Source organism: Ictalurus punctatus, chromosome 8, assembly GCF_001660625.3.
Source record: "Ictalurus punctatus breed USDA103 chromosome 8, Coco_2.0, whole genome shotgun sequence".
Classification (NCBI taxonomy): Eukaryota; Metazoa; Chordata; class Actinopteri; order Siluriformes; family Ictaluridae; genus Ictalurus; species Ictalurus punctatus.
This window is the reverse complement of record NC_030423.2, coordinates 1,523,221-1,538,959: the sequence shown is the minus strand read 5'-3', so window position 1 is coordinate 1,538,959 and position 15,739 is coordinate 1,523,221. Positions and strand designations below refer to the sequence as shown.

The 15,739-nt window shown below is 44.2% G+C and overlaps 1 protein-coding gene across 1 annotated transcript; it reads left to right on the top strand.

Annotated features, from left to right (window-relative positions):
* Positions 1-6,741: 6,741 nt before the first annotated feature.
* On the top strand, positions 6,742-10,313 carry rtn4rl2b (reticulon 4 receptor-like 2b). Its single transcript, XM_017473576.3, has 3 exons — positions 6,742-6,996; positions 7,979-8,205; positions 8,313-10,313. Exons 1-3 carry the CDS (start codon positions 6,939-6,941, stop codon positions 9,396-9,398), a joined length of 1,371 nt encoding a protein of 456 aa, XP_017329065.1. The 5' UTR covers positions 6,742-6,938; the 3' UTR covers positions 9,399-10,313.
* The last annotated feature ends 5,426 nt before the right edge of the window (positions 10,314-15,739 follow it).

Below are 15,739 nucleotides of genomic sequence, written 5' to 3'. Positions count from 1 at the left end.
TTCACCTACACGCATTTTTTTGTTAGGCGGGAGGATACAGGAAACCCAGGGGAAACCTATGTAGTAAAGTAAAGTGTTTGAAGTCATTCGAGGCTCCAGTGAGACAAAGAAATAAAGCAGAGCATGTTAGTAGGGGAAGGGGGGGGGGAGCATGATGGCACAGCGGGTAGCACTGCCAACTCACAGCTCCAGGGTTCCTGATTCAATCCTGAACTCGGGTTACAGGCTCAGTGGAGTTTCGCCTGTTCTCCTCGTGTCCGCGTGGGCTTCCTGTGGATTCTTCAGTTTCCACCAACTTCCAGAAACATGCCAGTAGGTGGACGAAATTCCTGCTAGGTTTGCGATGGACTGGGTTCCTATGCAAGCTATACTCTTATATCAGCGGTGTTCAGGATCCACCACAAACACTAGCCAGGATGAAGCGGTTACTGAAGAATGAAAGAATGAACGTCACTGGGGAAGGAAACCTTTAATCTTTAATAACTTCATTCTCCCAAGTAATTATGGCCTTGCCATTTCTACCAGCTTATCTGCATATCCTATAATGACTAGAGATCAATCACTAAACTACAAAGTGTCCCAAAAGTCTCCATGCATGGGGGGAAATTAACACTTTTTAGCAAAATGTCTTCCGAACGTTTTCATACTTAGTTTATATTATAAATGTCTTCCCACCCCCCACTCCCTACGCTCAGCCTTTAAGAATACCTTTGACAAAAGAAGAACGTATTGAAATCATTCTCATGGCCGGATCGGGAAGCTGTCGTAAGGTTGCGATGGACTTTAACAGGAGACATGGCAAAGACATCACACGCGACGCTGTTGCCAAAACTTATTAACAAATTCAAAAAGACTGGGAGTGTCGCAGGGCAACCGAGAAGTGGACGTTCACAGTGACGAAGGCACAACTGACATGGTGCTGGTGTACATCTTCACCTATCTATGGAGACTTTTTGGGATACTCTGTAAATGCACAGGAAAATGTGGACAGTTGAAAAATAAAATCCAACTAAATCAAATAGCAACTGCTTGTTGCAACATGCTGCTATTTTACTGCCATGTCTCTTTCTGCGCCTCTCTCTCTCTCTCTCTCTCTCTCTCTCTCTGCATCATCCCATCTGCGTCAAAGTGGCTTGGAATATGACACAAATCTCCACCATTTAAAAATAGAGGCAAATGAATAAACGGGTGGCAGGAATAGGTGAAGGAGGCAGTCAATGAGGCACGCATGTAAACCCAAAATAGTGTGAATTAGACAGAGATGACAGGCCTGTATTTAGTTCTGCGTAGAGAGATGCAGGAGTGGAGGAATGACTGACAGCATATTCATCAGCCAAATACAATACGTTGGAAAAAGAGGAAAAGAATGAAGATGTGAGAGGCGTTGGAACGTGGAAAGACAAAACTGCACCATACACGCGCACACTAATATCACATCCAGACACTTTCCTTTGTCATCAAAATAGTAAGAATCCCTGAATCGCTGTGTATACATACGTCATAGTCCTTTTTTTTAGGGGGGGGGGGGGATGGGTGTAGGAGAACGAATTCAGTACACGCAAACTCCTCCATACCTCCTTCATTCTTATAAGTTTCTCTCTACTCCTCCATCTTCTTCTACTCAGACTCTCTCTGCCCCCCCCCCTCCTCGCTTCCGACGGTCAGTGACTGGCATGAATGAGTTTGTCTTTCTCCACCTCTGCCCACAAGCATGAAGAGGAGGCCGAGAGATAGAGTAGAGAAAAGACGAGTAGAGAGAACGTCGAGGAGGACAGTATCTGCTCCAGTAAAACAACTGCGTGCCAGTCTGTGTGGAAGATAAACAGATGTTATAATTACCATAATCAAGGACGGGCGGTATCTGTGCTGCGTGTATTTAAAATACGAAATACTGTTGTGTTATTTGTAGTTGATGGTCATTTAAAAAAAAAAAAAAAAAAAAAAAAAGTGTAATTCTCAGAAATGTACAAATATGCCTGGATTCATCAGAGAGTAAACGCTGAGGAACGTGTCGACTCGCTTCTGTCCAGAATGTAATGGAAAAAAAACAAAACAATACAAACCCTCATAGAATTTAATGGATTTAATGGTTATAATGGGAATTGTATTGGTTTTAATGGGTGGGTAGTGGTACTGGTAATTTGTTTCCTTTTACAGGTTACATGTTATGTACCATTAAGGACCAATAATGATAGCGGTAATGGTTTTAATAGTTAGCTGATCATTTTATAGTGTAAACCAGTGGAGTTTCTGTGATGATTTCTTTTGTTTGTTTGTTTGTTTGTTTGTTTTCAGCAGGGAACGCTCCCGACTGTGTAACGAACACTGTATTTCAAGTCAAGAGTCCAGCTCATTAGGACTATCCTTACCGCTTTATCCTTACGGCTTTAACGCTCATAATATCAGCTGTGTGGCAGGGCAGGGGGTCCAGAGCTGGAGTTGGGATCGGCACGTTAACTACATCTGTGTAAACAACCTGAACCATCTTTAACATTCACGTTTCTCTATTTACACACTGAAATCTCCACACACAGACAGCTATGTGAGCTTGCTAGCTATGCTGTGAGACAACCGAACCGGGGAGTTTATTTCAGGAGAAAATATTGCAAACTTTAGTAAAAAAAAAAAAAAAAGTTCGCTTGCTAGCTGATATCGAATTACCCTAGCTATAATGACATTATTTTATCCACCTTGTCAATGTGCCATGTATTACTGTGTCTTCCAGAGTAAACGGAGTCACGTTAGCCATGATTCAGCTAGTCTAGTTATCTTCACGTTGTGCAGCGAAGCCAGAAATTCAGTGACGGAAACACCAGGCAGTCCGTACAGTCGTTTTGTGATTGTTGCTTTGTTTTTTTACTTTCTTTCAAAACTTGCGGAGTATTTTGTTGTTGTTTTTTTGTTGTTGTCGTCGTTGCAGAAAACTACTCGGATCGTCAAAATCGCGATCGCATGAAATCGTCTCTCGCAGTGATGTTTGTCGGTAAACGAGACCTTTTCCGCCGTACTCGTGTTCGACGTACGTGACTCGAAGAGGGATTCGGCTGAGCTGGTCTGCGGGGATTTTGAAAAAATCGCACGCTCCTCCGAAGGCTGTAGAGTCTGCTTGATTTCACGTTCATTTCTGCGATCGCAAAATGGAGAAATCCTGGACGGACTGACTAGGACAGCTAGCTTGGGCGCCTGGGGGCTACACATACTGTAGACTACATATAAAAAGAAAGACAGGGGGTCAAATTAATGAACGCGTCACAGTTACGGGCTTTCTGATGGATGCTTAGTATTAATGTTAGGCATGGTCCAACGATCTTATGTTCCTGTTCTCAAAAAAAACAAAAACAAATATTATTTCAATACATTTTCAGCAGTATTTCAAAAGAAGTCAGTGCTTTCCTGCGACCTCGATCCCGATTTAACAACGCAAAGCATTTACACTCACTGTACACCGGCAAAAGGTGCGTGGTTCACAACTCAAAGGGCATGCACATGTGTAAGCATGCACATCAACATGTGCCAACACACAAACATACACAGCGACTGCCCACTCCCCATTCTGCCATCTGCTGCTCTATAATGAGTGTGTCAGTGTCCCGAGTGGTGAGGAGGAGTGCGGTCATCTGTCTGATCCCACTGCCTCATGTGTGCCAGGGTGTGCTTGAGTTTGCATGTGCCTGATTTACCCCGCGGGTGTGTGTGTCTTAGCCTGTGCGCCCGTGTAGACGACTGACACAGTCGGTCGATATGATTGTTTGAAAGCAAGCTACGTGACAAAAGTCAAATCAGAACATACGTGCCAGTATGTGCATGTTTAGGTGTGTGAATCGGTATACTGTATGGTCTCGGTATCTGTGTAAGTGTGGGTGTATATAGTGTGTGTGTGTGTGTGTGTGTGTGTGTGTGGGTGTGCGTTCCATCCCCTCGCCCCCCCTGTAGTGATCTGAATGTTCAACAATGACTGGACTGTTGGTCTCACAGAACATTATGTGTAGGTGTATGCACAGGCATGCAAACTGTGTTCGTCTCTGTAAGAATCAAAAGTCTTGTTGATTTCAGTTCTACATGACAGTTTTGACATAGCTAGTTCCTGAAACATGTTTATTGTTTTTTTTTGTTTGTTTGTTTGTTTTTTTTTTAAATTGAAAGCATCTACATGGTACAGTAGAATGTGCCAGAGTTGACTTCAAGTAAATAAATAAATAAACAGCACCACCGCCGCTATAACTTTATTTAGCACCAAAGGATCCGGACTTTTAGATGCGAATCTGGTGGTTTAATTACCTTCAGAGTTCACGCTGCTGAAAAATAAATAAATAAACAAAACAATAGAGACTATCACACAAATTGTAATGGTTTCCACTACAAATACCATTACGAACCATCAGCTAACCATTACCGTTACCAGTCCTTAATGGTATCCACTAGACATAACATGCCACCAATAGAAGGCAACAAATAACCAGTAGAGACCCACAGGGACCGTTATTAAGTTCAAATGGCAAGACCTCGCTTTTATTCAAAGAAAAAGGCAAAGTATATATTATGCTCGACACACAACAGAGACTATGGTTTAAATATTGATTGGCTAGGCGGAAGGGCATATTTGCATAAAAGAGGAAGCATATCAGTGTAAGACAGGAACAACACCATATATGGTTTCCAGGAAGTCATAGGAATACGAGCCAATGTTATTCAGGAAGGTTTATAAATTTGGGCATTCCAGATCAAGGGATGCACAAATGGTGAGGGGATTTATCTATCTAACAGAGGAACAAAGAGAAACGATCAGAGAGGGGGGGGGGGGAGGGGGGGTGTTCAGAGTAGTGTCCATTAAAACCAATACAATTTCCATTAAAACCATTAAAACCAATACAAATTTCTATTGTTTTTTTGTTGTTGTTTGTTTTTGTTTTTTTTCAGCAGGGGAGTTTCATAGCTACGTAACCTTCCCCCATCTCCCATGTTTACTCCCATGTTTACTCCCATGTTTACTTTACATGTTTACCTAATCCTAGGGTTGGAGGTTCGATTCCCTGTCCACATGATTCCACAAGTGTCCTTGAACATTGAGACACTGAACCCCAAGTTGCTCCCGATAGCAAGCTAGCGCCTTGCATGGCAGCTCTTTGGTGTGTGTGTGTGTGTGTGTGTGTGTGTGTGTGTGTGTGTGTGTGTGTGTGTGTGTGTGTGTGTGTGTGTGTGTGTGTGTGTGTGCAGATGGAGTACATCTTGAGAACATTCAACAACCTCAGTCATGTTCAGGACAGATCAGGTCAGGACTGAGTCAGTGCAGCCCACACACACACACACACACACACACACACACACAGCCACACACACACACACACCTTTTAGATAACACTCCCCCAGATTAAGGCAAATTTATAGGCTTTAATCCACTGCCTGTGTCTTAATTTAGACGAGTTTAAATGAAGCTTAAGCAGACTCTTTCCTATTATAACTTTCCTTTTTTATGAAATCATTCTTTTTTTTAATGATAAGATAGCTGGAATCGAGGTTTATAATGATGATAACATGTTTACTAAAATATCTTAATAAGATATGTGTATATCTAGCACAGTAAAATGGCAGGATTAAGTGCATAGCAACCAAAGTTACACATCATACCACTGGTACACGATCACACGCAGTGTCATAGTTAAATATATTATAAATATTAATAACATCAGTTAGCATTATGCACTTATAGTATTAGATAGTATATTATGGTTTAACATAATTAAACCATAGCTGCCACACTCTCCGAAATAAAGGAACCAGACTGTACTTGTTGTACTTTGCTGCTGGAGCATTAAGGTTATTATTATTTTTTCCTTGAGTATGTGTTTTTAACCTTTTCAGCACATAAGGACGGGGGAACGGTGGCTTGGGTGTTGGGCGTTCGAATCCCACCTCCGCCCCGTGTGTGCGGAGTTTGCATGTGCTCCCCGTGCTTCGGAGGGTTTCCTCTGGGTACGCCGGTTTCCTCCCCTGTTTCCACAGACATCCGTTGTAGTTTGATTGACATTACCAAATTTTGGATTGGGTTTGTATTTTAAGGTCCTCAATCGGTCTATCTATCAGTACCTATCAATATCTACTTACTGACCTAATTAAAGATATTAATGTTACAAAAGATGCAGCGACATGGAAAAGTATAGGGTAGTTTGGTACCTTTACCTTTGAGCGTGCAGGAAGTACCACAATAAAACATGCATGCAATACTAACATGGTTCAGAGTCCGATGAGTAGAATAATCCATTAAATAAACCATAATCGTGATACATTCTAATAAGGTTTAGATATGAATGACATATCATGTAATTATATAATTATATATATATTATATTATTATATTAACGATAACTAGGTTACTGGGGAAGAACTATTGTAATGGTCATAGTCCCTGATTATTATTATTATTATTATTATTATTATTATTATTATTATTATTATTATTATTCCTCAGGCTTCCGGTCCGCAAGCTGTTTTTTTTTTTCCTTTTCTCTCTTTTATTTATTTATTTATTTTTACCAACTCACATTTCCTCTTGAAATGCCTACGTCCAGACAACGTTAAATCTGAGTTTTATTCTAATTGCACACAAGGGAGAATGACGGTCCTTTGTGCCCGAAAACACGAGCAAGTTCTGTCTCCCTCGCGCGCGCGCTGACACTGACACACACACACACACACACACGCACAGTTGCACACACTCATCGCTCCGCTTCCTCCTCTTTTCATCTCGCCCTCGCGCGCATTACGTATGAGAGATCCCTGAGCCGCGCGCTCCCGCCCCCGCGCGCTCGCGCTATAAAGCGCACCCGTGCCGGTTCTGTTCCTCAGTCGCTGCGGCCCGAGCTCGAGTTCCAGAGCTGACCAGAAGCAGAGATAGCAGGCTTTCCTCGCTCAGGCTAACTCGCTCACGGCTTTGGTTCGGGATGGAAACTCGTGGTGCCGCGCGGCGTCAACGCAACTCTCACGCGCTCAGCTTCAAGAGTGAGTACCGACTTCACTTTTCTATCCTATGTTGTTTACGCATGATGATAATAGCTATATAATATAATGTCGCCCGGACTATTATAACTAACTCTGGTGGTTGTTGTTGAAAATGATGGTTCTTGTCGTTAATGCACTTTAAAAGTTCCGTTAGTGATGCACTGTGAAGAACTATTAAAGAAAATAAAATCTTCTTCCTCTTCATATTCTTCTTCTAATAGGCGACTTTAAAGATCGCACCCGCATGGTCTAACATTTCAAGATGTGTTACAATTCGTTAAAAGTTAGGAAAGTTTGGGTTGGAAAGCAGGGTTTAAACTTGATATGAACCCGAACGCATATCTCCATTGATCGTTTGATTGGACAGCAGGGAAATCTGATCCACCTGCTTGGCAGTAAGTCGGACAGCGTGCGTGTTCGTTTTTAACGTGACGTGCCTTCGTGCGCAATGGACACTGTGTTTGTCCGCCGGACCGTGCAGCCGCGGGGTCACGGCCTACGCAGTTGGAAAATTTTGCGCACAGAAGATGAATGCGCGCGGCATGAATAATTCACGCGCTGCGCTGTTTTAAGCGACACGTTATTATGCGGCGTCACCGGAGCCCTCAGAGGCGCGCGCTTAAACTTTAATGTCAGCCGCTCCTTTTTCACGCACGTGACGCAAACCCGACCTTGTTGTTTCACACATCTTTAGACACAGTTCAGGATACTTGATGGGAAGTCTCTTATCGGGTTCTGTGAGGTGCGCGAGAAACCGAAACAGGACTGTCAACACTTATAGGGCTCTGAAAGCATCAGTTAGCATGGTGCTGTGTAAGGCAGGGGGTGTGTTGACAAAAAATCAGTGCCTGTGTCACGTGTGTTTCTCGTGAGATGTGAAAGATGTGAGATGTGTGAGATGTGATGTTATTGGCTTTGCCTATAATCTTGTTCTCTCTCTCTCTCTCTCTCTCTCTCTCTCTCTCTCTCTCTCTCTCTTCAGGCGGTCTGTCTCTATGGCTGGTCCTATGGCTGTTGGCATGTCACTGTGCCCCAGGGAAAGCATGTCCAAGGCTGTGTGTGTGCTACCACATGCCCATGACCGTCAGCTGCCAGTCTCAGAACTTCACCACGGTCCCGGTTGGCGTACCCTATGATTCCCAGCGTGTCTTCTTGCAGAACAACCGCATCACTGAGCTCAGGGCTGACTCCTTTGGCTTTGAGACCCAGGCAAGTCAGACTCCGTTTTTGGAAGTTAAAATTGAAGTTAAACCGCCGCTGTCGTTGGGAATGTACTGCACGTTTTCTCCCATCTCATTCCTTTCATTTTATTTCAGGTCCTTTGGCTGTATTCAAACAACATCTCTTGGATTGAGGCAGGCGCCTTCAGTAACCTGCGTGTGCTAGAAGAGCTGGATCTCGGGGACAACCCGTCCTTACGGCAATTGGATGGTGGGGCGTTCCGTGGCCTCGAGAGGCTACAGAGCCTGCACATGCACCGGTGTGGCCTGACCGAGCTGCCTGCAGATGTGTTCCGCAAGCTTTACAGCTTACAGTTCCTCTACCTGCAGGAGAACCAGCTGAACCACCTGCCCGATGGTGTGTTCTCTGACCTGGTCAACCTCACGCACCTGTTTCTGCACGGCAACCGTCTTCGCATTGTCTCCGAGAACGCCTTCCGTGGCCTGGTCAACCTCGACCGGCTGCTCCTGCATGAAAACCGCATCCGACAGGTGCACCGCCGTGCCTTCCGTGACCTGGGCCGCCTGACCATCCTCTACCTGTTCAGCAACGCGCTGCGTGAATTGCCTGGTCAGACGCTCAAGGACACGGCGGGCTTGCAGTTCCTGCGCCTCAACGACAACCCCTGGGCGTGCGGCTGCGAGGCACGCTCGCTCTGGCAGTGGTTCCGTGACGCACGTGTCTCCAGCTCCGAGCTGGTCTGCACCTCGCCTCCAGCACGCCAAGGCCAGGACCTGCGCTTCCTGCGTGAGCTCGACTTTGCCACATGCCCACTGCCTGATCCCGGCTCTCTGACTGGCACCACCACCACCACCTTCAGCACCAAGACACGCTGGTGGTTCTCCAAGAACAAACCTGCCGCCTCAGCCAAGGGTGCTTACCAGAAGACCGCCGAGCTGCCCAAAGCCTTCCCGTTCTCCTCGGTGAAGAACGCCCATTCCGCAGCAGTAGCTGCTGCTGCCAAGTACGAGCTGACGCCGGAGGAGGCTGCCTTGCCGAAACTTGAGCCCGAAGAGTACTGGGCCAACTACGGCAACGAAGATGCAACCTCAGTCCGTTGCTTCGAGCTCGACTGCGACGACTCACAGATCCTCCCTTCGTCTTCTTCTGCCTCGCCGTCGTTTCTCTATCTCCTCTCTCTCTCTCTTCTGGCTCTCTCGCTTCACTTGCTGTTTGGCTGAGCAGAGTGTACTAATCTCTTCTCTTTTCTTCTTTTGCCTTTTTTCTGTATCTGGCCCCTGATGACTTGATGGGGTCTGATACTGACAGGCACACAACAGCAGCCACGAAGACCTCAGGATAGGCAAAAATGGCACACACACACACACACACACACACGCACACACACGCACACACACATAGATGCTCACATACATAAGTGTGAACGCAGATAAACACTTAGAGAAACCTTCGGTGCTGCGTAGTGTCATTTATGAGGCAGAGTTAGGAGTGTTGCCTGGACTGCAACTCTCAGGAGACCTTGCAGCACTACTCTGGGTACTCTACTTCTGCAGTCAGTGGCACAGACCGAGAGATAGAGCTAGACAGAAAGTAAAGGGTAGTAAATGATGGGTGACGAGGGGTCAAACAAAAAAAAATAAATAAATAAACAACTGCAGTCTTTTCACAGATGCGCTCGAAAACCTTCACCGGAGAACATATGAATAACCGACGCAGCTGTAAATACGCACTCATCACACCGAGCCACTCATGAACAACCGGGTCAGGAACCACTAGTCTGTAGGTTGTGCACACAGTTTTCCTTTCTTCTCGTCTGCATCCTTGATTTCATAATCCGTAACGTGAAACGGAAAGATCATGGTTTCTCTGTGAGGGTTTCGGAGTGGTAGTGTCTGTCCTGCGGTGACGTGTGCATGTAAACCGCATTAGTAATCTGTGTGTGTGAGGTTAGCTCTGGCCTTTCACTGTGTTTTTGTTGTTGTTGTTGTTGTTTTTGTTTGTTTCAGAGATTGATTAAAGTTACAAGGAGACATTTCACTGTACACACAACTGTGCATCATGTCATCACGTTGCTGTAAATGTGAAATATATATTATATATATATAAATATATATCCTAATAAACATTTTTTTTGTATGAACTGAACATGTGTCTTTCGTGTTTAATATTTTCCCCATATGTTAAAATGAAAAAAAACAACAACAATCAATTCAATAAACATAATGTAAAAAAAATTAATTAAGAATTATAACATATTGGACCTCTTAGCTTGGATTTAAATCATGTACACACATTATGTTACATCATGTAGACACTCTTATCCAGAGCTTACCCAGTTATACATCTGAGCAGTTGAGGGTTAAGGGACGTACTCAAGGGCCCAACCGTGACAGTCCTGGGATCTGAACTCACGAGCTTCCGATCAGTAAACCGATCAGTAATTCCGATCACCTTAACCACTGAGCACATACAGTTGTGTATAATTTCGATTATGCCCCTGGGGGGCATCTTTATTCTGGCATGGTCCAAGTTCCCCGTTATAGAATTCCAGAAGTCATTTGATTAGACAGTGTAAATCAATACAAAGTTTTGATATTTCTACCCTTCTAGGATGACCCCGCCTCCATCCATCCACAGCGCACAAGGGCTCACTGAATATTTCGCTAAGTATAAAAACGGCGTAAATCTTACGCTACGGCCTTCGCGCTCACCGCACCCCGCAACCTAATGAAACGTTCCTGGGTGATTTTAGAAAGACGAGAGCTCTTCACCACCGTCGTCTAGCTGAGGGAATATCTCTTTGGAAGAATGCTGTTTATTTTTTCCATACAGCTCCATATAGACTTATAGAATCTATACCGATCTATGTGAACCGAAACCATTACGGCGGATCGTTACTAAGACTCTAATTACGTACCTCCTTATTAACACACTGCTTAAAATCCTCTTTTTAATATACCGCCATGTGTGCATGTTTTCATGCTTGTGTCTGATTTAGAGCGTGCGTATGTGTGTGTGTGTGTGTGTGTTGTGCTTGGCAGACGAGAGCACAACTTGAGTCAGTGAATGAGAGTCATATATGTTCACACGTCTCTTAATGAACACGCCTCTGCAACACTCACACGTACACGTAAGCACGTATAAATAACAGCCGGAAGTGTTTCCTTCAGACATATAAGTACTCTGCATTCTCTCTCCCTCGGTGCTGTTCTTCCCTCCTACACTTCTGCATCACTTCTGTTTCATCCTTTATGTTTGTTCGCTGCTGTCAAGGACTCAAAGGCAGTTCATTCTGTATCTCTTCAACATCTAATCATCCTTTCACTCATCTCTCTCTCTCTCTCTCTCTCTCTCTCTCTCTCTCTCGCTCTCGCTCTCTGGCACTGACTTTCCTTCTAGCCACAGATGGTAATGTTTGGCTATGTTGGCGTGATAGTGACGTTCATGTTCATTCATGAGGGCTTTTTAGAGATAAATGTGTGTTCGCATCAACGTGAGTATGTGTGCACGCGTGTGTGTGTGTGTGAGAGAGAGAGAGAGAGGGAGAGAAGTTAGGTTTTCAGTGAGAAATCTTTACCCGACAAGACCGGGTTTCATGGAGGAGGTGAGTACGTCAGTTGATAAAAATAAATAAATAAGTACATAAAGAAAAAGGAGGATGAACTCTCTGACAGTCGGACTTGACTCGAGTGTACACGAGAGGAGGTAGGATCCAGATGAAAACATTTGCAGGAACATATCAGTGGTCACCGTGTGTACTAGGCGTGTAACGCAGTGTCACGATTTGGATCTGCATCCGGATTTAAACTGGAAGTGGGAGCGGTTTACATCCAGAAGTGTTATTTTTTTTGGTGTGAAAAAAGAAAAACACTGGGAAAACCCTGGCGGGGTTTAATATAACAATTAACGGCAATTCGCAGAGCATACGGTAACGTTACTGAACTTCTAGAAGTTCACAACTGGTCTCGACGAGATCCGTCCATCCATTTTCTACACCGCTCATCCGACACAGGGTCGCCGGGAGCCTGGAGGCTATCTCAGGGGACTCGGGGCAGAGGGCGCAGGGACACCCTGGACGGGGCACCAACCTATCGCAGGGTACAAACTACAGGCCAATCAACCTAGAGTTTTTGGACTGGGAGAACTTGCAAAGTCTGCGCGCACAGGGCGGAGGCGGGACTCAAAACGCAAACCCTGGAGGTGCGAGGCAAACATGCTTACCACTAAGCCACCGTACCCCCCTCCGGTCTCACCCAATCTTTCAGGCTTTGTAGTTTTCTAGCTGACGTGACAGAGTACGCTATGGAGCTAGCATCCTATCTTCCAAAAACAACAATTTCGCATATCATGGAACCGTTGTTGATAATTGACAAAACTTTATAGCGTTTTAAACAGATTTACTTTTGTAGCTTTTGTGCTTGGTTACAGTTACTGTAGGCTACATTCCAGGAAGATCTGAAAAATTTCCTGACACACTATCAGAATCTGCAAAAAAAAAAGAAAAAAGAAAAGAAAAAGGGATGCAGTTCTGCGAGTCCAAATGGGATCCTTTCGACAGAATTTCATCAGAATCCCTGTAAGTAGTACAGAAATATAATATGGGGAAATATGAAGAAATTTCCACCCTGAAATACATTAAATATGTCTTCATAGAGATTCTGTTTGCTAATTTGTTATGTCAACAATCTCAAACATAAAGGATAAAGGATCTGTTCTTTCACTAGCTAGCGATCGGCAAGATGATGAGCGTGAAGGTGTTATATTATTAGCGTAAAAGCTTAAGTCTGGAACCTGATCTATTTGAGTGTAGAGATTAGACTAAAATACTAGAGATACAGACTAAAGTGCCGCCGCATCGTTGCCTTTAGGTAGAGATGAAGCAAAGGTGCATTGCTGGTAATGTAGGAAAACATCAACCAAATTGAAAACAGACCAATGTTTCCACGAAAGCTCGGAATTTCATTATGAAAAACATCTCCGGACCCCGCCGAAGATCGCATAAAGGTGTCGTTAAGGGTGGGTGTTTGCATTAAGTGAATGGGCTGCATGGTGTACGGAGTGCTGTTTCACATTTGGTGAAAACTTCGCCGTAAGCTCCCTGCTCACTTGGACACTCAGACAGTTGGCCGTGTTCTCAGTATCACGCAACATCTCAGCCAATCAGGGTCGTGTGACAGGGTCCGTGTGTGCCGTGGCCTCTTCGTCTTGGCAGATTGCTGGCACTGTTGTGTGAGAAGACGCCTACTTAACCGAGAACCGCTTGTGACTTCACTGGCACCAAATCACGCAGCTAAATAAAGACGTGCGATCGGGAGAACAGAAAAGAGTGGCTTAAAGACTTAGTGATAATTTATGCATGCAGTAATGCATGAGGCGGTTTAAGATTTGGCATCGCCGGTGCCAACGGGGGTCTGTCTGCACCCCAAATGAGCTTCTGGTCACGGCTAAGAATACGCATGGCAGATGGCACCTGCATCGTGCGGGCTCACGTGCGTTTTCATGTTTGTGGCTGGATTTAGAAGTTCGTGTTGTTTAGTAACTTTTTTGCACCCCCAAGGCTAATTATTTCCATTCATTCACAGCCTCTTTAATATCTTCATCTCTCTCTCTCTCTCTGCTGTCTGTGTTTTTTTTTAATGTGGATTAAAAGAAATCCCTCCATTCTGTCCATCGTTCTATTTCTTTCTGCACTGTTCCTTCATGTTTCTTCGCTCACTCACTCCCCGACTTCATTATTAACGCGGCTAATTATCGCTATACCTACACCTAACCCCAACCCGAACCTTAACCTCACTAAGTAGGCCTTTTATTCATTCATTCATTTATATCTTTTCAAGTTTTTGAAATAAAAGCTGCAGTTTTTGAAAACAAACACGGGGACCAGCCAAATGGAAACTCATGGGGACCAGCCAAACGTCCCCACTAGGTCACACTTGTCAGATATTCCAATCCTTGGACATTTGGTCTGCATGAGATTTAAAAACATGCCCACTTCCACTCTGTGTGTGTTTATGAGTAAGAGCACATTCAGAGGTCTCACTCCCACTGGTGTTTCTCTCCTTTCTTGGCTGCTTACACTCCTAAACAAGACTAACCAGTTCAACTTTCTTCAGTTTTTGTTCGCTACTTTTTTCTTTTCTTCTCTTTTATTTATTTATTTATTTTTTTTAAAAAAAATTTTTATTTTTACCACCACACACTTTGACCACTGTTTATCCGGGAAGCTTTTTGATTTAACGCAGTAAATTGCATTTTCGTGTATATATGCCATGAGCGTTCAGCCTATACGAATTAAACGACATCTGCTTTCTAAAAACGCACCTAGAATAATTACTACCGTAATTAAGGTAGTAATTACGTAAGTAATTACGTAAGTAACAAAGGTGCATTGCTGATAATGTAGGAAAACCTCAACCAAATTGAAAACAGACCAATATATTTCCACGGAAGCTCGGAATTTCATTACGCAAAACATCTTCGGACTCATTAAGTGAATGGGCTGTATGGTGTACGGAGTGCCGTTTCACATTTGGTGAAAACTTCGCCGTAAGCTCCCTGCTCAGTACGGTACGGTAATTACTACCGTACGGTAATTACTACCGTGATTATTCTTGTCTTCTACTCTCTCGTGGTTATTTCACAGCCTACTCTCGATCTACAGCATCGGATCCTCTAGTACTGTACTGAACTGACAAATTACGACGGCGTATTCAGACGGAAAACATCGTCACCACCGTAGCCGTGTGAGCGTAAACATCTAGAAATCGAAGACACTAAATAAACGCCCTTTACTACTAAGACCATCACTACAGGGAGCCCCAAAAGTCTTCCTACGTGGAGGAAACGAACACTTTTTCTTTTTTTTTTAAAACCAAAAATATCGACCAAAATGGTTCATACTCAGTTTATATTATTATTCTCTTTTTCCATTTAGCCTTTAAGAACGCCTTCGACGAAAGAAGAACATACTGAAATCATGTGTGTGAGTGTGTGTGTGAGTGTGCCTTGCGATGGACTGCCATCCAGGGTGTACCCCGCCTTGTGCCCCATGCTCCCTGTGATAGGCTCCAGGATTCCCCGTGACCCTGAAGAGGATAAAGCGGTATAGAAGATGGACGGATGGATATTGAAATCATTCTCATGGCCGGATCAGGAAGCTGTCGCGAGATGGATTAAATCACACGCACGCGTGTTAAGACGAGTTCATCACGACGTGGGACGACCCTTTGTTGTTTTGTAAATCGAGTTACACGTATTAAGAGTGTAATGGGAGTGTAATGTAGGTTTGAATTTGCATTACACGGTAGTTATACGTACTCTCTTACGGTATTAGCAGTCATACACCTTCATTGAAATGATCCAATCCGGTTCACGGGCTTCGTTTAGCGTTCGCATCAAACATCACAACAAGGTACGCTGTTCACAACCGCTCTTTACAACCGTCGTGAACAGAAGAGCATCTCAGTATACCTCCAGACAACCCCAAACGACTCGGCAAGGCGTACGAAAGTGAAGAGCACTGCCTTCGACCGGCTCGTGAGGAAATAAACGACAGCCACCA